The 27,073-nt window shown below is 34.3% G+C and overlaps 1 protein-coding gene across 2 annotated transcripts in view; it reads right to left on the reverse strand.

Annotated features, from left to right (window-relative positions):
* Nucleotides 1–27,073, reverse strand: part of DACH1 (dachshund family transcription factor 1) — a 456,872-nt gene that overhangs the window by 205,486 nt on the left and 224,313 nt on the right. For both annotated transcript variants that reach the window (XM_067016340.1, XM_059041898.2), the window contains exon 3: nucleotides 26,668–26,829. In XM_067016340.1, coding sequence (XP_066872441.1) covers nucleotides 26,668–26,829 — 162 coding nt within the window. The remainder of the gene's footprint in view (nucleotides 1–26,667; nucleotides 26,830–27,073) is intronic.

Genomic DNA, 27,073 nt, shown 5'->3' on the forward strand with positions numbered 1-27,073 from the left:
CAAATTGTCTGATGTAATGAATATATTTTTAAAAATTCTACCTATAAAGTTTAATGTTACCATATTCAATGAATAGTAAAATGCAATATAAAACCATGTAATTGAACAATCTTCAGTAGTTATTGACGTTTTCATATCCTATTTTCCAATTGGTTAATTTTTCATTTATTTTGTATTTCAAACAATACTTTAAAAACCTGAAGGCATAGTTACCATAACAATACTTATTAAATTGAGAAACATCAAATCAACTGATTATTAAGTTAAAAAAAATTAACTAAATGTTCTAAAAGACAAATAAACAAGGTGAATTCTTGAACTTTCTGCAGTGGAACTTTACTTCTTTGATATTCAATAGGCCAAACAGAACCATTGAAGACTGAATGCTAATTGTAACTCTACCAACTTTGTCATCCACGCACTCAGAGAATGGACAATTTCTCATGAGGCTAAACTGTTAAACACTACTTTGGAAAGGTAAAATATCCAAGTACTGGGATTCTGTTTTTATGGTTTCCAATCATTTGGGCCCTTTTAAGAATTAAGACTAATCAACGTGATATAACCAAAACAGAAAAATAAAAACATATTTTGTCCCAGCTTGATTCTTGGTTTCTAAAGAGAAGTTATCTCGACCAGTAAAAACTCCACACCTTAGAGAAGCCAGGTGTCAAATGGCAATGGAGCTATTCACTCATTTAGCTCCTCCTACATCAAAGGCACTATCTTATCATCTCTAACATCATATCCTGCTAATAAGTCAAAACAAAGGGACTTTCAAAGGAGCTATTTTGCCCACTAGTATTTTAATCAAAATAGTAAACACAAATACTTCCTTTGATCTCATTTAGGTTTTTTTTCCTCCCATTGACAAGGTAGTCTATAAATATAGACATGTATGAAGCAATATTTATGCAAAATGGCTTGAATTCCAGAACCACTAGATATGTGGCTCACTTTAATCAAATGCATTATATTAAAATGTTACCTAAGTAGTGGATTGATTTAAAACCTGATTCGATAAAAGTCCTGATTTACATGAAACATTTCAGGAAAAATCCATAGATGAGTATACCTGTATATTAAAAGAATCTAATGTTTTACATGTTCAATATATTTAGTTCACTGAATCAATAACCATATTTTAAAAATACTAAACTTTTCCACTACTTCAACATGTTCTTCATACTAGGAGTATATTCCCTGGCTTGAATCATACACTATTTTAATGCAATATGATGTTCATTTTTGAAAGAGATAAATAACAGGATGTGATTTTTTATTGCCATAGGAAACATTTGGGTATGACTAATTTCTTTCTGAAATCCGAAAAAGGTCAGTAATTAGAAATATTTTAAATTTCAAAGAGTTAAAACATTCAGTGTAGTGTAAATCTGAGTATAGCTTTTGAATATTTTAAACATGCTAAAGTAATATTTTACAGTGTAGATATCTAGAAATTGATTCCTTTCCATAGGATAAAACAGGTATTCATACAATATTCTCAAGTTTTTACCAAATACATTTTTTCCCACAAAAAAGCTGGCTCATAGTACATTAAGAGACAGATGTTATATGACATCGTGAAAGATTAGGATTTGATTCACCCTGTTCACCAACTCTAAATTACACTTTCATTAATGAAGAAAACAGGTTACAATGTCCCTTTCTTTCCCCATGCAAAGTCTAGAAAAGAATATGGAGAAGGGAAGAAGACACATTGTCTTCCAGATTCTCTCTCTGTATAAGTGAAAGTGATTTTTGAACATTGCTGCTGAAGACAAAAGATGATGTACCAAACTGAATAACTGTACTCTACAGGGATTGTGGAGGTCTTCATTGTGTCTGATAGCACTTTGTAGCTATGCTGTGATGGTCTGGCAGAAGTGACACACCGACCACCCACTGAGGCTGCATTTTCAGACACAATGATCAATAATGGTGTTTCTCCAACTTAGCACTCACTTCCTTTGCTAGTTTACAGAGGTGCTAACTCTTCTTCTTTTGGTATCAAAATAAATGATATTACATAGAATGATGAAATTTGCAATAATACATCATAGGCATTATGATACATATCTGTATATATATATAGAGAGAGAGGCAGAGACAGAGAGACAGAGGGACAGAGAATAAATTGAATGTAACCTTCAATAAAATTTTTTTTAAAAATTGAATGTAACGAAGATGTTGTTTAAGCTGCCCATTTTACTACTCCGTTTACTATGTTTCTTACATGGTAAGAATTGATTCTTACTAAAGCAGTTTGATAGCTGCCAGTGCAATTAATTCACATTTATTTTTTAAAAATAGTAAATGTTAATCTTAAGCTTATTCTCAGGAAATAAAGATTCTAAACTGGAATTATTTTCAAGGATTAGAGAATCTAAAATAAGAGTACTAAAATGATTACCAATATGACAGATATAAAAAACCTTCCTGGTTGTTTGAATACAAAGGTATCAAGAGGTAGAATGAGTGTTGAATTTATGTTGTGGAAAATTGGTCCCAAGTTGGTTTTCTACTTCATCAGAAAGCACTTTTGTCTTGTATGCAAACAGTTAATGAAGCATACTAACACTGAATTGTTTTTTAACTACTGTTAGAAATACTTCGCGTTTATTCTTCTTTTATCTTTTGGGAAGTTTTAACACTAACATAGGGAGACACCCTAAATTTCATAACCCAATTCTATTTTTCAGGTAGAATGAAAGAATCATATAACTATTTGTGATTTAAATATTTTCATTTTCATTTATGAATTATTTTCTAGTGAAAGGTAGCAGAAGATCCATCAATTTTGCTGCACAGTAATAACTGTATGATGAGAATAATCTAGTCATTACATCTTTAACAAGAAGCTTACCTTTAGTTTGAGTATTTTGAAGCAGTGAGCCTTTTGATTTAGTTTTTAAAGCCTCTGGCAGGTGGCAAAATTTTGTTCCAACAACATTCATGTGATTGAGAACAAAGGAATTCTTTCAAGAGGTTTGTGGTTTTACCTTTATGTCACTTTCAAAGAAAATGGGATGATCATTTCTTTCATATTAAAATTAAAATAAACATAAAGGGAAGGAAAAATTACACATTATAGCAAATAATTGCGCTTAAAAAAGAGCTTTTCATAGATTTATTCAGACTATACTTTATACTCGTAAAAACAAGGTGTTCACCTGCATAACTTTTTCACAACATGATAATTTAATCCTTACTCTGCATGTCTTCATTTGATATTAAAAATTCCCATTTTAAATTCAACTGTACAGGCTCATTACTGTTTTGTATAAAACATAACACCTTACATGCTGTGATCTTAATATAAGTGAGTTACTTTGTACAGTTACTAACCCATGTAATTCTAAAATAGTTTTTCTAACTGCCTCAAATAAATGCATTTCTGATATAACTGTTACTTGGAAAAAAGAAAGTCTGTAAAAAATATTGCACTAAAATATACCTGATCTTAAAAAAGCCAGGTTTAACTTCAATTATCATCAAATATGATTAGGATTTCTCACTTAGAGGTTTGGTTATTGGTGTTTTAATTCTTCCAGAAAAAATATTCTTTTTTTTTTTTTTTTTTTGTGGTACGCGGGCCTCTAACTGTTGTGGCCTCTCCCGTTGCGGAGCACAGGCTCCGGACGCGCAGGCTCGGTGGCCATGGCTCACGGGCCCAACCGCTGCGCAGCATGTGGGATCTTCCCGGACCGGGGCACGAACACGTGTCCCCTGCATAGGCAGGCGGACTCCCAACCACTGCGCCACCAGGGAAGCCCAGAAAAAATATTCTTGATAAAATTCTACTCTTGAAAAAATACTCATGGGAAACTTATTTCTCTAAGTATATACAAAGATTTTTACCAGCAATAACACATTTCAGGGCCAGTACCTTGTGGAGAATAGTTAAAACATGATAAATTATAAGATACCAACAAAATTCATAGAGCATGTCAGGTGTGCAATTTCAAAAGAACAGGGGTCATATAAAAATCAAAGACTTGGGCTTCCCTGGTGGCGCAGTGGTTGAGAGTCCGCCTGCCGATTCAGGGGACAGGGGTTTGTGCCCCGGTCCGGGAAGATCCCACATGCCGCGGAGCGGCTGGGCCCGCGAGCCATGGCCGCTGAGCCTGCGCGTCCGGAGCCTGTGCTCCGCAACGGGAGAGGCCACAGCAGTGAGAGGCCCGCGTACCGAGAAAAAAAAAAAAAAAAAAAAAAGACTTTTTAAACAAGAAATTTGGAAAATTGTTGCATTCATTCCCTCATTTTAGAAATGAAGACTCTGATGCCCAGAACTATTCAATGATGAGCATTAACTCATCGTCACGCCATTCTCTTATAATTTCCACATTCGTGGGAATGATTTGTATTATAAATTAGAAATAGCTTTAATATATTTGTTACAGAGATAACAGGTGGTATCTAAGCTGGCTGACCAGTCTTGCCAGCTAAGGCTATTGGGCTAAGTGTAAAATGTGCCTATAACTATGTGCCAGTAAATCAAAAACTTCCTGATGTCCCATCTTCATTTTGAAACCTCTGCCAGATCTGGTGTTCTCATTTCTCATCCTGTAGCTCTCTGCTTAGGCTCTGTCTCTCTCCCCTTTGGTTTGACACTTCATCTGGACTGCCTGCCAGGCTTTCAATTTTAGTTCCACACATAGACATCATCTGTCAGATCACCTTGAGTCTGGGTTCCTCTGCCTGTAGGTCAGTCCAGTTCCCATTCATGCCAAGCCCACATCCTTCAGTCCCCCCTCAGCCTAGCACCATGTTCTTCAACTATTGTGGGAGAGAGAATGACCTGAGAAATAGATACACGTATTCAGGAATGGTCTCAATGAAAAAATTCTTTATTTTTTCTATTGACCACTCCACCTCACATAGTCTGTAATCTTTCCTTTCTCTGTTCTTTGAAGACAAATCCCACAGACCTCTGATCCCTTTCAGTATTTAAAATGTGGTCTAAATCAAAATGTTAATTTCATATCCAAATTAAAGTATCTCCTTCCTCCTACCTGAATCTTGGTTTCTGGCTTGGGTCCTGCAATAGGGAAAGACAGCTAGTTTGCTCTATTTACTTTTTTGGGGCACTTTCACTGCCCCTCTGCCTTTCTCTCTGCTATTTTTCTATTTCTGCATTTCCCTTGTGTCTCAACACTGTTGGGCTCTCCAAGGGGATAGGAATAAGGGGAAAGTGTGAGGGACAGCTGCCCAAATGCTGATCCTTGCACTTTTTGTGGATTCTGCAGAGCCCCCATCGCCCTGAGTTTTCCTAAGATAGATAAGCATTCTATGTCCATTTTACAAAAAAAAAAAAAAAAAAAAAAAGAATATGTGGACTTAGCTAAGAAGGTAATATGCAACAGAACTAGGGTGCAATTTCAGAACTTCTGATTTTATAGACTATAATGCATCCCAGATGACACTTTCACTCCAAGTTAGACTTGTAGATGGCATTTATTACCATATGGCTACTGGAACATTCTTAACATTTAACTTTATTCTCAAGTCTTCAAATATAAATAGATCAATTAAAATATTCATTTTTTTAATGTCTCAGATTAGTTCAAGAGTGAATGATATTCCAAATGAGTAATATGGTATATTTGTTCCCTTACTTTAACTTAAAACTAAATTATTCTAAAATCAGTGAGAACTAAAGCATAGTTGTACTTCAAAAGGAAAATGCGTGGGCTTGAGTATGCCAAATTCATTCTATTATTTTTTTATAATAATTATTTAGTGATCCATGCCATTGGGAAAACAGGAGCCTTTAGGTGCATGGTCCATAGGGAATTTATTGCGTACATGCCATAGAATGTAAGGGCCTAGTTTGGGGATATAAAGGTACAAAGGTTTGGGTCTATAACTGTATCTTCCTTTAATAAGACATTGTGGAATTGAGGAAGATATGAAAGGAGACCTAATCCACATGCAAATTTGGATGAAAGATGTAAAAACTGAGTTTCTTGTTTTCTTTTGCTTTATTTTAAACCTGAAAGGAGAAAAGTAATAACCCTTTCTTTAAAACAAAAAACATTTTATAACAGAGGTGTTAAGCAACAATACTATAATAAATTTTATTCTAAGCCACTGGTAAATATGATAATAAATATGAAGTAGATTATTATGTGTCCAGTTCTTAGATGAGAACTATGGAGATTAAAAATTAGAAATAAATAAGGAACAAATGTTTCCTTAGTCTAGATTGAAGACTGAAATAGATGTATGTAATATTAGCTAGTAAACACAACTAGTAAGCTGAGGTCTTCAGAAATTGACTCTTTATCTTAATAGATACAAAAGAATACATAATTAAAAATCCTTTTTCAATATTAAGTTAGTAAAAGAAGGAAATATTTTCATCTTGATAAATATACTTCAAGATACCCTCAGAGAATAGCATTCATGAGAGAGAAATAAGAGACACATACTCCATAAATCCAAAAGAAAGAAACTAATATTCAACTTGTTTTCAAAGATTGTATAGTTCACTCAGATGAGCTACCAAAATATAAAATAAGTAGCAAAACTATCCTGAGAGAAGAGAAAAAAAGTGTTCTAATTTGCAGTTGATATGATTGTCTTCCTAGAACTTCCACGTTGAAAAGATGGAGTTTGGACAGCATAATATTTAGGATTCTGTAAACCTTTTTAACCACTAAGTAGAAATAGATGATAATACCTATCTGCTCAAATATTAAATGAGAAGTAATCAACAAAGTGAGGATATTTGTATGTTTTATAGGGACTTATAAAAATTATATTCTAAGTTATGTTTTACATTAGCATTCTACTCTCCTGACTATGAAAGTGACGACAGTCACATATCATTGACTATTTAGCTCAAGGCCATTCTTTTATCCCTTCATCCAGAAATTAAAGATGTGGCAAAAATTATTTCCATTTTTTATTTTTAGTCATTGAATACAATTATATATAGGAACAAACTAAAAAGCATCTATTAGTTCCCAAACATGAATCTTAAATAGAGACCATCCATGTCAGTAACAGAAACATACAATGTACATACGCATTTCTGCATGCATATGCACTGGTGAAAAGTCAATCTATTACAATAGCACAAAGACATGTAGTTTGGACATAACTGCAATTTTTCAAGATTTTTTCAAACATGGATAATTTTACATTATTAGAAATATTCTTGGGTTCTGTTTGTTTGACAGACACCTCCATTAAGCTGGATGTTTATGGTATGAATATACTGCTTATTTGAAACGTTTCATCAACAAGAAGCAAAAATATATTAAAAGGTCTCTCAACTGTCCCTAGAACTTCTGATGCTAAACCTATCTGCATGAAACGTATCAAGAAATGTCCTATACAGAGAAAACTTTGGAGAAGTTTTAATTTCTGAAATATTTGATCCAGGTTAATGTGTTTTTCTGATCATGTGTTTAATGTAAAATAGGAGAGAAATCTAACCTGACACTCACTCTCATCTCTCTCTCTCTCTCTGACATTTGAGCCCCTATGCACAACGCAAATCACAGTGAGAATGAGATTATGATGCAATGATCTCGATGTGAACGTTGCATTATGGCTCAGGCAGTACATAAGCAGTCCCTCGGCACTTGTGCTTACAGCAATTTGAATTTCTTTAGTAGCTCACTATGATTTATGGCATATTTCAGACTTTCTCTTCACTGAGGGAGAACACTGTCAAGTTCATGAGAATTTTGCAACCAAGATAAAGGAGGGAAAGAAGAGCATGTTGAGTAAACAGGAATTTGTGGTTTGTTGTAATTTGGGCATTTAAAACTGATTTGGTTGTGAAATTATCTTTGACAGTTGTATTCAATATCATCCTGTATACTGAATAGAAAAACCAATGGTGTTTATTAGTGAATCATCCATGGGTTTACTCAGCCTTCAATTCACATGCAAAACACCTGTTTGAAGAACGAGAGTTAAGGTTTTAGTATTAATAGTAGAATAGATCTTCAACAGGGACCCATATAAAATTCTGGTGTTTATCTTTTTTGAAACTCCTGTTCTGGCAAACAGGTGGTTTCTTATACCTGCAGTATTTCATTTCCTCATGCACAGCTGTGTGAGAAAATGTTTGATTTTATGAACCACATGCCAGACTTGGCAATATTTTTATAATGGACGGGAAACAGCAAATTGTATTGCTTCACTTATTTTTCCTATACCAGCAATGTAAATTTTCAGATTTAATATTACATGCTTTCTGCATAGTCCACTTTTGTAATATAAGGAGGTGTTTCTCCAGAAATACAGGTAATAGCATGAATTCATCCCTAAATTCACATGCAAAATAAAACACTGCTGATGAAAGCTTTTTTTTTTCCCTCCTTTTTTATTATTATTCATAAAATTCCCTAGGTATGCACGGTGCTTTATAGAGCATATAAAAAGACAAGGTCCCTGCCACAAAGAGTTTATAGTATAATCCAAGAAACATATCGTGTAAAAAAGCTCAGATGTAGTGAATACATATTATTTGAGGGACAACTGTAGGAGGATGAATTAAAAGATAGTTATTAAAAAGGACACAGAATCACAAATGATTTTTTGTTTTCATATTTTTAGGACAATTTGTTGGACAAGGGTAAAAAAATGAATAGTGATAAACAATAAAGTTGGTAGGATATCCACTCAAATTTTATTTTCAAATTCTCCATAATTGATGAATTATGTCCACAAAAATTTAAATGCTTTAATATATTTTGCTCCTAAATTGCTGTAGTACTATCATACCTCCCCTCTCCATAGCATGGAGGTTGATTTCAGTGACTTAAAGATACTGTTTACTTCTGTTATATTATATTATATAAACAGAGAATTGTATAAATTGAAAGCTTTTCATTAGGAGCCCTGCAATTAACCAAACTTAGTAAAGTAAGATAAAGAAAGGTAACATTATGTCTTCAAAGCCACCTGAGCTAGGTACTGGAAAAACTAAACTGGAGATCAAGTTTCTGGATTTCTAATTTAATATTTTTTAAAAAGAATGAACCTTCTCTTCCCTATTTTAATAACCTGGAATGAACACTAAAGTAGAAGTCCAAACAGCGGACCCTACCTCCAGTAACGCCACCTTAAAAGTCACAAAATGTCAGGCAAGAAATGATCTCCTCTGAGATTCAATTTACTCATCTGTAAAATGGAAATGCCAACAATATTAACATTTTATGTCTCAGATTAAATGAAAATGAAAAAGTAGATGTGAAAATGAGAATTAAAAACTTTCCATAATAAAACCCTGGAATGCTGACATTGGACAAAATGCAGCTTGAACCTATCTCTAAAATGGAGGAAATATTCTAACTGGTGAAAATATAGAGGAATTCCTTGAGTAAAGAGAAAGCTAGCAGTAACAAGGATATGTGTACCAAGGTATTCTGGCCTAACTGAGCACTCATTCATTAAACATTCATTCAGGAAGTTTTTGTTTGTTTGTTTGTTTTTAAGTCTTGAGTATTTATGACCACTGTTTTTATTTACTTCTAAATTTATATAATTTAAATTTTAATCGTGACTTTTTTTTAACAATAAGCTTACAAAAATTTTGACAATTTGATAATTGACTCTTGTGAGCCAGCTTCAGCTCACTACTCCCAGCTGCCCAAACTCAGAGGTTGTATATATCAAAGCTAGCTCAAGTCTTCTTTTAGTTCTAACATCCCACCATTTTCCCCTTGGAGAATTTATGGAACAACCCTATACTAACAGCACATGCCAGTCAGTGCAGCCAAGCCAGTTCTGCCTTTGTCAAGCTGGGATGCTTGTGGATCAGGATAGGCATGAAGCAAACAGACTTGCAAATAAAGATATCATTATGAACTTTTCAAAGTGCTACAGAAAGAACAAGGTGATACGGAATGGAATGGGTTAAGGGCAGAGTTGGAGAACTCACTTAAATTTATCATTCAGGGAAGACATTTAAGCAGGAACTGGAAAATGAATAGGAGCTAGGAAGTCAAGAACAAAAAGAATTCTAGCCTACTGGTCAGAATTAAGAATACTGGGGAAGGAAGGTGTATATGTTTACAGAATTGAAGAAAGGCCAGTATGGAGAGAAGATGGAAGGGAAGAAAAACCCAGAAGGGTTTGGGGAGGAGAAGTGAAATACATTCTTTATTATGCAGGGTCTTTCTGGCCATGTGAAGAAAGTTGAGTTTTACTCTAAGTACAATGAAAAGCCAATGAAGGCTTTTTAAAAGGCAAATCTCATGAATCAGTTTATGATCTACAGTCATCGCAGGAGCTGTTATAACAAGAGAGGATGATAAAAGATAAAGAGTCCAAGTGGGAAGACTGAATTAAGGGTTATTGCAGGGGCCACGCTGCGGGGGGCTAGCGAGGGTTGCCACACAGGCAGTGGAGGCAGTGTGGAGAGGAAAATGAATCATAGGTATGGTTTGGAGGAAGAATAAACCGACATGGCGATGTACTACGTAAGAAAGCATTTGCAAGACAGGGGCAGGGAGCCATGTCAAAGATGATTCCAAATTTTCTAGATTGAGCATGTAGCTTAACAATATTTTTAAAGGTTGCTATTTACTAAATTTGGGGAAGTCTGACCAAAGTCAGAGTCCATGCTGGGGCATGAAATTGTATTACTTTCCAATTCATTTTGCCTGGGACGAATACTAAAATTCTTGGTATGGATCTTTAAATGGATGAAGGTACTCTAAATCATGCAGGACAAAGGATATGATGTTAACACTATCTATAAAATTTAATTCGTGGATTGCATAATTTTCTGTATGATGAAAACCAGGAGAATTGCTTTGGTCTTAGCAATCTAGAGTTCATGGGTTGTTGACCTGCTTTGAATAACATTAAATATATATATGGATATGGATACATATATATATATATATATATATATATATATATATATATATATATATATATATATATATATATATATAAAACAAGAGCAGTTCCAAGAAAATGGAAGTGGGGATGAGTGACAGAAAGTATTTCTGGAATCCTGAGAAATACTTCACTTGATATAATGTCTAAGAACAGATACATGGAGGGAAAAAAAACTAGCTAAACTTCAGGTTTAACCTTCAGGTTAACCCCAAATATGATACTGAAAATAGACACAAAGGGGAGCAATAAACAAGCAAAGACAACATTAATATAAAATGCCACAATTCTAAAAATTCTTTTCAAGATAGAAGAAAACATTTGCATCTATCAATTGCTAAAAAGGAAGTAATTAAGTGTTTTGAAGTTAATTATAATTAAGATATGTATTTGTTTCTAACTAAAATCATATACCATGAATCATAAAAGTAAATGTGAACATTTCTATATCTTGGGAAATTATCCAGAATGATATATTTTAATATTATCCCTTATTCGTGGTAAACATAAAGAAGCTGTAAATTTAAACCATGAAATCATGTGTTGTTATGCCTACATACCTGTATAAAAGTCAATATTCAACTTAAAGTACAAATAAAATATAACTTCCCTTGAAAAGCTTCAAACTTACTTTCAATTCATAAGTATAGGAATAATTTAAAGCACTTTAGCACGTTATTTTATCTATCAATAGTAATTAACACAGTCTTAATCTGGCTAATGTTAATGACCACTGTTCTTCCGTAAATCCCAGTTAAACCAAGCTTATTAAGGGCTAATTAAAGGAAGTCTTATGTGCACTGAATAAAGTAATGTCTGTTTTTAGAGTTGGAGTACATATTTTGTCTGATAACATAAAATGAGACAAAACTTTTCAATTAAAAGTTTACAAGTTGATTATTGATTTCTAAAGAAAGAAATGTGCCAATGAAACAACTGACAACCTCATTCTTCCTATACATCTGTGCTTTTTACAGGTGAAGCAATATAATCTAAACCTGGTAGCATATTTCCTGAACACTACACCAGGTTCAGAATGCAGTAAATAGTCAATAAAACACCCTTCGGATATATTCAATCAGGATCAAATAGTGCAGATCCTGGATAAGTACGGAATGCTGAGGCATGTAGAGGAGGAAATAGGGTTTCAAATAATGCTGAGATGTTGGGAATACTAGAAACTCCCAACATTTCAGAAGATATTTGTGAGTGTGTATGTGTGTGCATGCACTTTATTATGTTATTTTTATTTTCTATTTAATAAACTTTAGTATAATGCTTACAATGTGTCCCATCGTGTTCTGAGAAGTAATTTAACCCAAATAATCCCCAAGAGCCCTATGAAATATTTATAATTATTATACCTATCATATAGATGAGGAAACTGAGACACAAAAGTGCTAAGATGACAAAAATGTTGTAAGAAGAACAGTAAAGAACAGAGCCACACTTTATACTCAGGCAGTTAGGCACCATATTATGTGCTCTCAACACTAAACACAACGTTGTGTTGCCTCTCAGTTTTCACTTAAATGTTCTCATTCTCTCTCTCTCTTTCCCTCTCTCCCCACCTTTCTCTCCCTCTCTCTCTCCCTCTCTCTTCCTCTCTCTCTCTCTTTCTCCCTCTCTCCCCACCTCTCTCTCTCTCTCTCTCTCTCTCTCTCTCTCTCTCTCTCTCTCTCTCTCATTGTCTCTAACTCTTGCTCTCTTCCTGCCTCCACCCCTGCCAACTACTTCTTTTGGGGAGGCAGCAGTAAATATTACAGAATAGTAACACAGTTTGGTGCAGTGTGAGGACTGATAGAAAAGGAAATCGGCATATCACTGGAAAGCTGTAGGCATGAAGATTAGGTACACATTAGAATTTGAGGTTAAATATGAGTATACGACTGTAATAGGAAACTACCTGTGGTTATAAGAAAACAAAAACGATGTCGAACTACATCACGTGAGGGGTATTTGTTTTGTTTTGTTTTCATCTAAATTAGGAAAGAGGGACTTCCCCAGTGGTGCAGTGGCTAAGAATCCATCTGCCAATGCAGGGGACACGGGTTTGAGCCCTGGTCCAGGAAGATCCTATATGCCGCGAAGCAACTGAGCCTGTGTGCCACAACTACTGAACCCGTGTGCCACAACTACTGAGCCTGCGCTCTGGAGCCCGCAAGCCACAACTACTGAGCCCGCATGCCACGACTACGCCTAGAGCCTGCGTGCCTAGAGCCCGTGCTCTGCGACAAGAGAAGCCACCGCAATAAGAAGCCCGCGCACAGCAATTAAGAGTAGCCCTGGCTCGCCACAACTAGAGAAAGCCCGCACGCATCAACAAAGACCCAACACAGCCAAAAATAAATAAATAAATTAGGAAAGAATAGTGCCTTGAGTTCTGAATAGTGTAAAAGCAAGTATATATATACATATACATATATATATGTATATATATGGGATGGATGTGTATTATATATATGAGATTCGAGGGTATGTGACATTTAAATATTTGTTTTTAATACGGTTTTATAGTTCAAATTTGGAGAAAAACAGATGTGATTTTGGTATTGAGGGACATTGTCATGCAAATCTATTTCTCCGACGCAACTTGTATTAGGTGATGCATTGTTTTGACAAATTAGGTAAGATTGTCTACTGAATGACTTCCTTACCTGTTTCTATCAATTCGTTTCTTTTCTATTCATTGTTTTTGTTACGTTTATTTCTCAACATTAGTGATTTATATCCAACTAATCAGAATTCCTGGTTATTGACTAAATGTAATACTGCCTGCACCACATGAGTTTATGATACGGAAATTTCAAACCACAAATCTCTCCAGATTCCTATGGGAATGAGTAGATGTTGTACAGTCTTCATCTTAAAGAGAACTTTTTACAAATAGATGACTCATTCTGGCTGATCATACTTTGAAATATCACATTATTGCTCTGAATCACAAATGAGAAAATAACACACAATAAGGAAAGACCTGGAAGAATAAAATTGTTATGAAGTTGCCTACTACTCTGACTTAATTTCAAAAAAACACCTCACTACAAAATTAATATTATTAGAAAGTAGTGATCTACATAAAATTGTATATGCACTTCTGTGTAAATTTACCTCATCAATCACAGTAAGTAGGTTTGGTACTATAAAGAGAAGATATTACCAGCAACATTTTCAATCATGGGGCCATATATCCAAAAGCAATCAATAAAAAAACATACAGGAACTGACAAACAACTAGTCAACGGAATCATTTTTCCTGAAATACCTAGCAGTAGCCTTTTAAAGTAATTGCTTGTGGTCAATATTACTGTATTTTGGTCTGCTTGCTTGTTAAAATAGAATGGATATCATGTCCATTAATTTTTTTGGCTGTCAGAGGAAGTTTTTCACACCTACAATCAACCAAAAGGAGGGGTATGATATTAACATGCCTAAAAAAATCACCTTTTTGTCCATTTTACCAAACTTTTGAAGGTCAACAGATTTTTTAAAAGTCAGGGAGAAGAAAATGTATATTTTCATCAAAATGTAAAAGATACATATCCTTTGCTCGTCCATAACTTACTTCTTAACAATTTCTCTCCAATTTGCAAAAGTAAAACACTTCTTATTTTGAACTAACCATTTTGAGAATCTATGTCTTCAAAAAAACATGATGTCTCTGTGAGGGGTTCAATATCAGCATAGATTAAGCCGAATACAGGACACATCTTTCTCAGTTGATGGGAGAACTTAGAAACTGCTGAGTTACACTTTGCGATAAACATTTTGGAAGGTTGCCAAAGCTGTTATAAACATTTCTGAGCTCACTTTTCCAGGGAACTCTTTTAAAAATCAATTAGAAGTGAAAGTCTTTCAATGCTGGTGTTTTAAAATGTCAAGCTTGTATTACTTTTTTCCTTGTTTTGCATCAATGGCAATATTTCAAAACCTGTATATTAAATTGATTATATTCCATAATTAAGCTATTAAAGGGCATAGAATGTACAAGTGTTCTCAAATTCACACCACAGCAGCACTGGCTTGTTTTTTTCATTTTTATAAAAACAAGCCCAATTAGATAAAAAAAGGGGGAAGGCAAAGAAAGAAAGCAGGAGATAAGAAGAAAGTATAAATTGGCTATTCAGATTTTATTTTAAAAGCATACTCAACTATATTATTGATTTTGAAAAATATTTCTTAACATTACAGGTCAACAGGTTAAAATAATAAATGCTTTATTTATGATTCCTGAGGTTAAAATAATAAATGCTTTATTTATGATTCCTGAATCTGGATTTTTTTAGAAAGTAATCTATGGTCAATGCAGAGGATCAGTTATGAGTCTAAATTTACAAAAGAGGGGTCTATTTAAAGATTTACTATAATCAAGATTACAATATATTTATTTAAAAATATATAATATTATTTTAGATCATGTTATATGTGTACATGTGCCTTATATGTGTATATGTTTGAATATGTGTGTGTACATGGTTAACTTTTTTATTAAAAGGGGATCTTGCCAATCTTTCCAAGGTAGTGCCAACATTTCACGCACAAAAAACAAGCTAACTGTGTGTTATCTATATAATGATGTTACATAAAATTAAAAATTTTTAGGAAAACAAGATTAAAATCCTTAACTATCAAAAAGTGTGCTCCTTTTCCCTACAAATGATTCACAAGTTTACTGTAGACAGCAAAGGATTAAAATTCCTCGTGTATGTGTAACTAACACATTGATATTAATTGGTTTGTCCTTTCAAGTTGTGTTTATCTCTTCATTTCCATCACAGTTTCAAAGGTCACTCCATTCCATTTATAAATCCAATATGACAGAGATTAGAAAAAGCAAAAAGCAACAACTAAATGAGTACCTCATCATGCAATCACACATCTCACAATTCATCTATCCAATTAATAAAAAATACCATCAAATGCTTCGTGGTGAGTTTTTTCAAAGCATCAAAATGGTTCATGTCAAGATAACTTAATCATCAACATTTACATTCCTCAGTATAGCAAATGTAGAGGAAACAGTGAAATTACACCTCAGGGGAAAGATAGCTAAATAAGTATTTCTATATTTTTCTAAAATAAAATAATTTTTAAAATGAATATATTTAATAAATTCAGCTTATACTAGTAGTAAGTTAATGAGAGTTTCTTGAGAGCTAAAATATATGGGTACTTGTGTGTGTGAGTGAACATTTGCACGTGTACAGTGTGATATCTAGCTATTTAATTGCTAAGGTAATATATTATCTAGAAGAGGAATCCAAAGGATTGAAAATAGTCTTATCATTTACTCATAGATATAAGACATCTTCTAATTTTGATGCTCATTTTGATATATTTATTTGAAACGATTTTAGAACCTGACCTTTCCTCCTGATGTAGGCATAGGTTTGACAGTGGTAGGTACATGAAAACGCAAAAAGAAACTAAATACATGCCTTGTGCATTATAACTGGCAACTCTCGGAGGCTGACATTTAGATTACTAAAGGAAATCATTTTAAAACAATTTGACCACCTTTGTAAGATTAGCATTTTTAACCTTGATATTTTCATGTAAAGTGAATATTGGATTTACATTGTCAATATGCTCATTGTTTTAACAAGTCCCACTCCAAAAATGTAGTTGGATTATTCAAATGTAAAAGATGAGAGAGGAAAAACATAAATATAAAAACAAAAGCTAGATAATCCAGAAAGAAGGTATCTCAGAAAACCTTGTAACCCAATTTCAACACTTACACAAACAAACCATAGAGAAGTAAAGAAAAAGCAATTTATTTCCAAAAAGCAGCTAAAACACAGAGAACTAGTTAACCAATTATTTATAAAAGAGGTAGACGTTTCTTTTGAAGAGAAATATGAATGAAGTTAAAACGAACTGAGACTGGTTTTAGAAATCATTTTCCCCCCATCTCTATTAAATGGATCTGTGTCTCACGAAACATTAGAAGGTCACAGAATCCTAAGGCAGAATCAAGAATGTTTACAAGGCCACTGCGTTTTGAAGTAGCCTCGAATCACTCAAACAGCATAGTGCCTGAGTATAGACTATCAATCACCACATTATATTTAATAATGTCATATCTCTTTTATGTTTGTTTATTAACTTATGCATTCTTATATAATTGTGTGGTAGCTAGTTGGTTTTGAACCTGAGCTATCCTTTTCAGTTAAATATACTTTCTAGAAAAAGTTTAAGTAAAAATATAACTATTAAATGTCTTAGGAAGATGGTGAAGTCTTCCTTCCCTGGATATCCTAAAATGTAATACCTGTATAAAACAAAGATCTCTCCAAAACCCCCAATCGATACAGTTGTACAAGTAAAATTCCAGGTAAATGACTTGTTGTTTGAATTTTCATTTAGAAAAAGGAAAAACTTTTCCAAGAATTCCTGAAATGTTGTAATTTTGCATGAAATCAATTGATGAAAAAGACTTAAATATGTGCCCTAAAGACACACACGGCATTGATAAAAATGCAGGGTTCACACGGTCTTATAAATTGTTTTAACTTTAGAATACCCCCATGCACATATATACGTATTTGCATAAGCGTGTGTGTACACACGCTTACATACATACATGACTGGATACACACACGCTCACATATACACAAATATTCTCTCCTCTTTGTCCCTATGCAGATTATTACTCCCTGCCTACAAATGACCCCAAGGAAGTAAGTACACTTCTTGGCTGAACAATTTATCAACAGCTTGAAGTGACAGGAATGGTGATTCAATCCCGTGTCCTCACATATCAGATGTAGGCCACATTCTTCAGTCTGCAGAACCAGAAAGGGAAAAAGTCCCTGTTGCATTTGCCCTTTCATAGAGATGGAAATATTATTAGAAAGGACATAAACAGACTAATTAAATCACAGCAGTATGGCTGGGATGACAGCTGGTACAGCGTGTGACTGAGAAGATCCATATCTGTGAGCAGGAGGTACTTCACTTCCAATCCATTCGCTATTAGGTGCTTTCAAGCTTGCTGTGCAGACATTAAATAATAACATATCATTTCCAAGACGAAAACGATGTAAAGAAATAAAAAAGGCTTTCTAACCAAGAAATCTTTTGTGCAACAGAGAAAAAAAAAATCATTTACCACTCAGTTCTGCTTTTGAGATAAAGATGTAATAATGCCATTACCTTTCATCAGCAGGATCCTTGAAAATCAACACTCTTTGCTTATCATGCTGTGAAATACAAATAGAGCTAAAGGCATGGTCTGCGAGGCACTGCTGCAGCGATATTAACTAACAGATCTGCCCTTTGTGAAGGAAACCGTATCCGTTTCATTAGTGCAGACTCTAATTCAAAACTGTTGAAAATGAACTACACATACTGTTTTAATAACAACATTCCTAATCATTATCAAACTGGTAATTCTCTCAGCACTGAATGGAAGGGTCTGTGTTTCCATTATGACCTGCTGTTAAAGAAAACCATATTTAAATCCTCTATTTGTCCTATCTTCCAAATGATCCAGGTTTATTTGGGGGAGGCGGGGGTACTAAGAGCCTGCAAGATGATGTATGCCACATTATTTCATCATAAGTGAATTGACATTTCTTGACATTCATGTCGACTACTATATTATTTACTTATTATCACTAAGTTATTATAGTTTGTATTCAATTGGACATGCCATGGTTCATACAAATGGCTTTGTACACTTTTGGAATATTTGGACACTGCAGAGAGGAATCACAGTCATATAAATGCGAAATGCTAAGTCTGATGACAGGCATTGGCCTCAGAGTTAGAAACTTGTGTGCTCACGTTCACAAAATGTTAAACCATGAACAACACCCTTAGTAACAGCTCAAAGAATATGTTCTCTAATGTTAGGTCATCATGAGGTATTTGAAGATTTATATCACCGAACATTATAATTTACAGAACACAGCATTGAAGGTTTATTTTAATCATGTCATCAATCATATGAAGTTAAAATATAAGATAAAATAATGGAGGATCATATTAATGAAAAAAATAAGAGTTACCTGATCTTGAAAGGATTGAATAAGGCCTGGGGTTATTTTAAACTGAAAAGTTTGCTCCCACTATATGTTACTTTGAAGTTCCTATAAACATCATAGCACGTTGATGTAGGTTGACGATCCTATTTAGGGCTTTCCTCAATGAAAACTGAAGGCTGTAATAAATGCATTCAGTCTCCTAGAATGTGATGGAGTCTACCATATAGCATATCCAATTGGATATATGCTACATATCCTTATGTTTTATGATTACACAAGGATACAGCATCAGATAAAATCATTTAATTTATATTTCTTAGTATGAAATGCTTATATTATCAGTTTATTTCATTATCCTGTCATTAGCTGGAGTAAGCAATACTAAAACCAAAAGGAAAACATGGGGTTAATATTTTCTACTTATGCTCCCCAACAGTCCATATAAATTAAAATTTTTTAATGATAATGAAACAGACACTACAGAAAAAGTGGAAATATTCTCTGCATTCTGCTTATCTACACCATACATTTAATAATTCATACAGAAAACTAGTATATGTTATTGTTCATACTCTAATGATTTTATTTACACATAGGAGTGGATTCAGAAATACATGCTCAAATATTTTTAAATGAGAAAAATGTTCTTTTTAATATGGAAATGTATTACTTCCATAGTCCCCTGTTATGATCACTAATGTTTTTATTCTTTTATATACACAATAAAGATCAAAAATATATTATGAGAAAACAATGCAAAATGATGCCAAGCACTTTCTAGAAAATCATGAAAAAGAGCTTAATAAAATGACCAGTTATTACCGCAGGTGCCTCTTTTTTTCTTATATTCAAAATAAATATTTTCCACCACTATCTGTCATATGTAATGGTTACATGATCTGTGAAATGATGTGTTACAATGTACATAATGATGGCATGTTTCGAATATTTAGGTTGTTTCAGTTTTGTATTTCATTATAGAAATCACTGTAAAGAATAACTTCTTGCCTTTTATCTTCTACTCATTTCAAAAATCAAAGAATTTTAGAACCAAGGGGTTGACTGGGCATCAAGCTCCTTATTTATTAAATACGAAATCTGAGAAATTAAGAGACCTAACTAGCTAAGTTATTTATTAGCAGTGTTATTACTAGAAGCTGAATCTTCTGACATATTTTGCTCTCTGCTCCCCAATCTCAGCTTTTGGAAGCATCTAGAAGGACTTGTTTGATCATACTACAAGTTATTCAAATGATAATTTTGTCTTAAATTAGCTATTTATTCTTTATATTTTCACATTAGATTACCTTATTTAAAATATTTAATGAAGAAGAAATGCCAGAAATATTAAATATTTAAGAATGCATTGAAAATTATGAAAGCATAGCTTACTACTTTTTAGTTTTTCATTGCTGGAATAAGCAATTTTGTGTAAAATGTCAGGATATGAAGACATCTTTTGCATAGGAAATGATGTGAACCATATGGCTTATTCACCATCAATTGAATTACAAACCATGGCAGTTCCTACACTTTTAGGAGATGCTTATGTGGTCCTTCCATTAAAATTCCACTAATGTGACATTTGTGAAAAGGTTTATGTTTGGACATACTTTCCTCACCATATGAGAAGCCACAGAGAGCAAAGGCATAGATTAAAAGTGTTTACATATAAATTGAAAGCTATCAATCAGTTCTAAAATACTTCTCATTTCATGTGTCAGAATGTTTTGGGCCTCTTTTAGGGTAGTCTTGTGTGTTTCCATGTTTACAAGACCCTGGCTGTTAATATTGTTAAATTTTACTCATCAGACAGGAAGAAGGACCTTAACAATCATTGTTAGGCAGAGAAACGCTAAGAAAGTTTAAAAAAATGCACATTTAATCTGTTAAACAGTGGCAAATTTCTTATGAATCAGTGATACTGTAATTGAACTGGAGACTTTTTTAGAGCAAGCTTGCTTTGGCTTTTTCACCCTCCGATTTGGAATCTGCTCACAGTACTGCCAGCTTAACCAAAAAGGATTAACTCTCATATCCAACTGAGAACACAGATAATTCTCAGTAATTGGTAAAAAATGAAGATGAATGGGGCTGAGAGATAAGGAGCAATTAGCTCATCAGCAGTTACAGCTGTGCACTCAATCCGGCTCCATCTCTTGAGTCTCGGCCCCTTTTAAAGAACCTACACAGAATAAGCATAGGACGCCCCCTCCCCCAAAAAATTGCTATACCTGCCCATCATTTCTCTAGTCTTCCATTTTATTTCCTTCCTATACAAAGACACCTGTCATAGCATGCTATGTAAATTACTACCTCTCTCAGGACCTATGTCTAAAGCCAATCTTCTTTTTAAACTTTTTTTTTTAATAACAGAAACCAAATGACTACTGTAGACACTCTTAAATTCCCTGTCAATCGTTTCATTATAGCAGCATCATCTGTTTGAAAATATAAGCAATTCCCTCATCTAATTATAGGAAGGATTTGAGGTTCATTAACATTGCCAAAGCAGAGAATCCAATGTGCAACTACAGAGCTCTGCTTGGTGGCCTGTGTTCTCAGTTTCCTTTTATTTGCTTTCTCAAGGTCTCCAAGACTTTTTCCTGAAATCATAAAATTAATTTTTCCTTCCAAATAGGCACATGAGATAGAAGAAAGGAAATGACTGCAATGTAAACTATTTTATTTCTTTGGGAATGGTTAAAAAAAAAAAAAAAGATAAGGGGATAGTCAGCCAGGGAAGATAATTTTATCTCCCTATCTGCCTGGCTTTTTTTTTTCATTGTTTTGTTTTGTTGGTTGATGGACAGAGGTAAGGAGTAGGGAATACCATTGAAGAACACAGCTGTTTAATCCCAAACTCAAGCTCTTGTTTTTACTCGAAACTCCTATATCTTTGTAACTACTGCAAGTTTGAAAAAATGCAAAAGAATCCTACATTTCAGGCATATGAAATGTGTTCAAGTTTGTGGATCACTGCATTAGGGTATTCTTGCCTACTTTCCATGGTGTTCAGAGAGAGAAATTCTAAAGTCTTAAGATTACTTCACTTCCTTAAAGAAATAACAGCAGTTCGGGGGTTATGACTATAGTTTAAACAATAAGATTTTCTTGGGACATCTGTTTTGAGATCACATTTTGAATAGATATGAACTCATTTCCTACTAAGCAAGCAATCTACTATTGTTGATAGCTGTTTACCAGTTCTATGAGTCAGATATTAGCTTGTGGCAAAGGTCCCTCTTAAATCCTCAGAGTATTCTTTAAACTGTGTACATAGTGTTTTCCTTAAATAAAATGTTAAGAGAAGTAAAAATGCAGTCTTTTCCTGCCTCTTGGTAAATTACAGTCCACAAACTCTTGCACTTGGGAATAATATTAAATGTATTTATCTTTAAAGAGTCATTTCCTTTGTTGTCATTAGTTAAGGGAGCAAGATATTAGGTTGAGCAAGTATTTAAATAACAGAGAAACTACTAAGAGATGCTCACTATGTCAATATTTATATAGCAGTTAAAAACTAGAAGTAAAATTAAGTTTCCTTTATTTAGATTAAATCGATTGTGATTAATTTAGTACCCTCAAAAATGTGCATGATGCCAAAAAAAAAGAAGATAAGCAGATAAAACATAGCTATAGAGACTATGAAGTTGACCTTGAGTTCACCGGTTCTAAATTCTGCCTTTCCAATATCCCAGTCCCAATTTCCAAGCAGCATTTTTTAAGCTGGTTATGTAGATCAGTCCTTAAAGCAAAAAAATAGCAATTTATCTGGCCTGTATGTTGTGGATAGCATTGCCACTAAAAAGAATCCAGGACATTTTTCCTTCTTATCTGCAATGTAGCTCGTATCAGCCAACCTGTCACGAGATAGTACTTGATATAAACAAGAGATTGCAAAGACATCTCAGTAATCAATATCAGGATGGCTACAGTATGGAAACCCCAACCAGCGCATATCATTTGTCTCAGCATCTATTTCTATGGCCAAATGAAGCATTAATTCAAATCATAAATCTATGGTGATTTAAATCTGGGAATGAGCACCTGCCTGCTTTAATGATTTATTTTGTACATTTCAGTAAGCAGGAGATTTGTCCATATGAACTGACAGGTCACCTTCAGATGCCAGGAGCAGACTGTTTATCACCATGCAGACTAGCATCTCATCTTAGCAAGTAAATATTAAACTAAAAGAATCCAATTGATTGTGGATGAGGGAGAATGGCGACACAGCCATATATTTTACTCAGACTGTGGATGCCTCACTCGGATCTATCCTGAAGTCCTCACTTCTCCCTAAAGTTATCATTCTGTTGGAAAGATGCAAGCAAGCTCAAGGTTACCACGTAAAATTGGGATAAAAAATAATTATTTGTCAGTGTCATAGGTTTCTTCTTTTCTGGCTAATTTTTACAATTCATATTAAGAACGAGAGAGGGTCTTCTATAATAAGAATATTCCTTCACCTCATCAAGCCAAATGAAATGAAACCAAGCAAAGAAAAAAATCTATTTTCTGGCGGCACTAAGGATTTACTTACAACCAAGGGGTGAGGAAGTGAGGCAGGGGAAACAGTGTTTCTACATTAGAGAAGCCTGAAATGTTTAATCAACGCATGAGCCGGATGAGTATAAGGGAAAATAGAACCCTGAATTGACTTCAGAAATGTCACTGGATTTGGGCAGGGCTGAGTAGTAACAATGCATCATTTAAGTAGCACCTCTCTGAGTGGTTTTGCAACTTCCAAGGGCCAAGTGATAGATTCGTGAGACCAGTACATTTGTATTCTGAAATATAAGGCTTCTGAGATTCTTGGGATTGCTCCTGGAATTCATAGGTTTCAATACAACTTCCTAAGCACCTCCTGCTAGCTGATGTTCCTGGGGGATCCACCACATCCTGTTATGACCGTCTGCTTACTTAACCACCCTACCCATAGGAGTGTACGCCCCTTGAGTGCTGAGGCTGTGTTGGGATTATTTTTGTGTTCCTAGAATAAGCTAAAATCAAACCTACAACAAAATCCAAATGATGTCACAGCTGCCCCCAAATTTCCTCACAGGCCTGCAGCTTAACAAATAATACCTAGCAGAGAGAATAGGAAAACAGAGGAGGAAGCAGTCAGTGGCTGTAAAAAGAGGAAGAAGGTGATTTTCAGGAGGGTAAGTTGGGAGAAATAATAACAATTGCAAAAGCAATAGCCACATGACTAACGTTATGGGTGACCAAAACAATGTGATAAACAGACACGGTAATGAATAAAATGATAAGCACTTGTCAAATATGATTTCCTTTCATTCTCATGATGCAGATACTATTTTCTATGCCATTTTTCAGATGTAGAATGCGAGGCTCAGAAAGTTCACATAACTTTCCAAAGTCACGGAGCAAGTAGTTATTGAACACTTACCAAGAGGCAGGCACTGTCCTCAGAGCTAGAGAAGACTGGAGCCCATTTAAAGCAATTGCTCAAAATTGCCGTGATCTATGCAAGCTCAACCTCCCATCCCCACCATTGCCCTGTACCTTCCCCCACTCTACTCCATCCCTCCCCTAAACTCTCTTTCCCTGATTTCTAGGTAAAGAAGAAGGGGGCAGGGGGTGTGCTCAGGAAGGGTAATAAATCACAAATTCTTAGAGGACAGTAATGTGTGAGAATAGAATAAAAATGACAATGGATAACATTTCCCCCAAAATCAGCTACAGATCTCTAACATACATGATCCATTAGCTTTAGGGACTAGCAATGGCACTAATGTTAACACAATCTCAAAATATTAAGACCCTCTAGGAAAATTAAAATAAATTTCCATTTCTGGTTCAAATTGGATGATGTGTGTCAAAAAAAAAAAAAAAAAAAAAAGCAGTATAAAGTAGCAAGTGAATACCTTAATGGAAGAAAAGTGATTTCTTCCAACTAAAACACAAAAGCAAATTTAAATTGTTTCTTAGTTTAAGACATTATGATAGCCTAGCTATCCAAATAATTATGATAAGCACAATTTGGTCAGAGGGCAAGTATTTTTCCATAATATCAAGTATTAAGAGTATGCCAATGCTTAATTATGAGCTATGGTCTCTTTATCTTATGCCTGTTGGTTTCTCCAAAGCCAGCTTCTGTTCTGCTGCTCAGGAAATTTGACAGAGGTATAATGTTTTAATATATTTTGTTCAAGTGTTATTAAATCGCCTAACTTAAAGATCCCTCCTCACAACACCAGCTATCAACAACAGCCCGCATTAAAGGCTTACTCTCCTAAAATTTTGAAAACAATCCAAATTATGCTTTGGAATCACAATGTGTCCAATTTTGCTCTGTTTTATTGGGCAAAGTAAAAGACTAGTATTTTTAAATAATATGTAGTCAGTAGTTCTAAAAAGAGAATTACAATTCTTTCATTTTACTTTCGTATCGTTTTTAACTTTTAAAAGTTTAAATTGTGTGTAAACTATGCCCTAAACCATCCACGGCCCTCCATCTTCTCAATAGAAGCACTTCAAATGCAAACGCTGGCACTTCCCTTAGTCCTTTTCAGATTTTGAGCCATGTCTTTGGCTTTCTTCCACATCTTTTTATCCTTCTAAGAATTGTTACCTCATTCTGTATCATACTCTCAAGTCAAAGGCACTAACGCCTCTCCTTTTCTATTTCTCTTGTCTAGTTCTGTTGAAAATTTCTATTTTCCCCCTTTTTGCATTAAAAGCTGCTCTTTGGCATCACTGAAGTGGTGGTATTTTGTGTTTTGTGTATGTGTTTTAAAATTACTTCCTGCTAGGTTACTCATATCTAGCACATGATTCCATGAACAGCTGTGAAAATGACTATCACTGAAGTGCATAGTATCCCTCCATACACGCCCCCTACCTGTAGGTCAGTGGACTGAGAGTAGCTGCTGATCATCTAAAGAAATAATCTGTTAAAATGTTGCACAGAAAAGAAAATCTAATTGCACTGCCATAAATTATTGTGTCCCTCATGAACATGTATGTTGGATATAGTCTTGTGTACATCTTGTAGCATCCAAATTTCTCTTGTTCAATTACATTTTGAGCATGATTTCTACATTTTAAAGGGAAATAATACAGTGCAGTGGCAGAAAAAAATGTTTTATGTCACAAACACACAGATGCTAAAGATATCATCAGTAACAATTTTAACCCTCATCTGAAGTTGTATTTGACAAAACAAATTACCCAAATTAATTCTGCAGAGAGAAAGCTGTTCCTTTTTGGTTTAAATAGTAATGGTTAACTTTCCATCCCTCCATACCTCAAGAAAGAAAAAGATCAAATTAAGAAATTAAAGTGGCATTTTTTAAATAAGAGAAACTGATAATGGATGTATACAGAAAGAATTAATTATCAGCATAATTCTTATTCTTGGCAGTACATGAAAAGATTAAGTTTATATGTTTTGCTGCTAAGGCACATTTCTTATTTGATAACCAATGCATTAAGAATAAAAAAGCTGGTGTGTGGTTTTGTTTGTAAATATTCTTCTGTCATCTTACCTATAATCAATATTTTAGAATTCTGACTTATTTGTATTATGAAAGATGTTAACTGAATTCTTACAGTAGAGGTTGCAGACATAAAGTTAATTCCTACATTTAAAAATAATGTTGCTAATTATTTATTTAGAGTGTGTGTTGTTAGGCTAAGTGGTTTCTTCAAAATGTACACTATTTTCAAAGCTAAAGGGGCCAACTTCTTGAATGGGTAGCCAATAATTTTGTTCTGGAAAAGAAAGTCATTGAGTAGCAAAATGATCACAGTAAGTTTCAGTGAACATAAAACTTACCGACACTTGAATTCATGTCCCCATTTTCAGAATCTGCTCCATGTTGGTTACTACTGGCATGATAGTTGCTCATAGCTTCTAATTTGATTTTTTTCACCTTCATTGCTTCGGCGATCGCTGCATTGGTAGCAGCGGCAGCTGCTGCAGCTGCTGCTGTCAAACCTTCAAAGAATAAATTAAAAATGAGGTAATTCAAATTCTGATTTTTCACGTAAGAGTCCATGTGCTTTATAGAACACGTATACAACATATTGAAGTATCTGATTCCTTTATGCAGCACTCTGACATCATATATTCATTCCCAGCTAACCAGTGAAAGTGTGTTGATATCATAGAGCGCTCTCCAAACTCCCATGTTCAATATTAGCAAAAGCATGATTCGTACACAGAAGGAGAGTAGCAGAAA

This window comes from Kogia breviceps, chromosome 16 (genome assembly GCF_026419965.1).
Source record: "Kogia breviceps isolate mKogBre1 chromosome 16, mKogBre1 haplotype 1, whole genome shotgun sequence".
NCBI classification, from domain to species: domain Eukaryota; kingdom Metazoa; phylum Chordata; class Mammalia; order Artiodactyla; family Physeteridae; genus Kogia; species Kogia breviceps.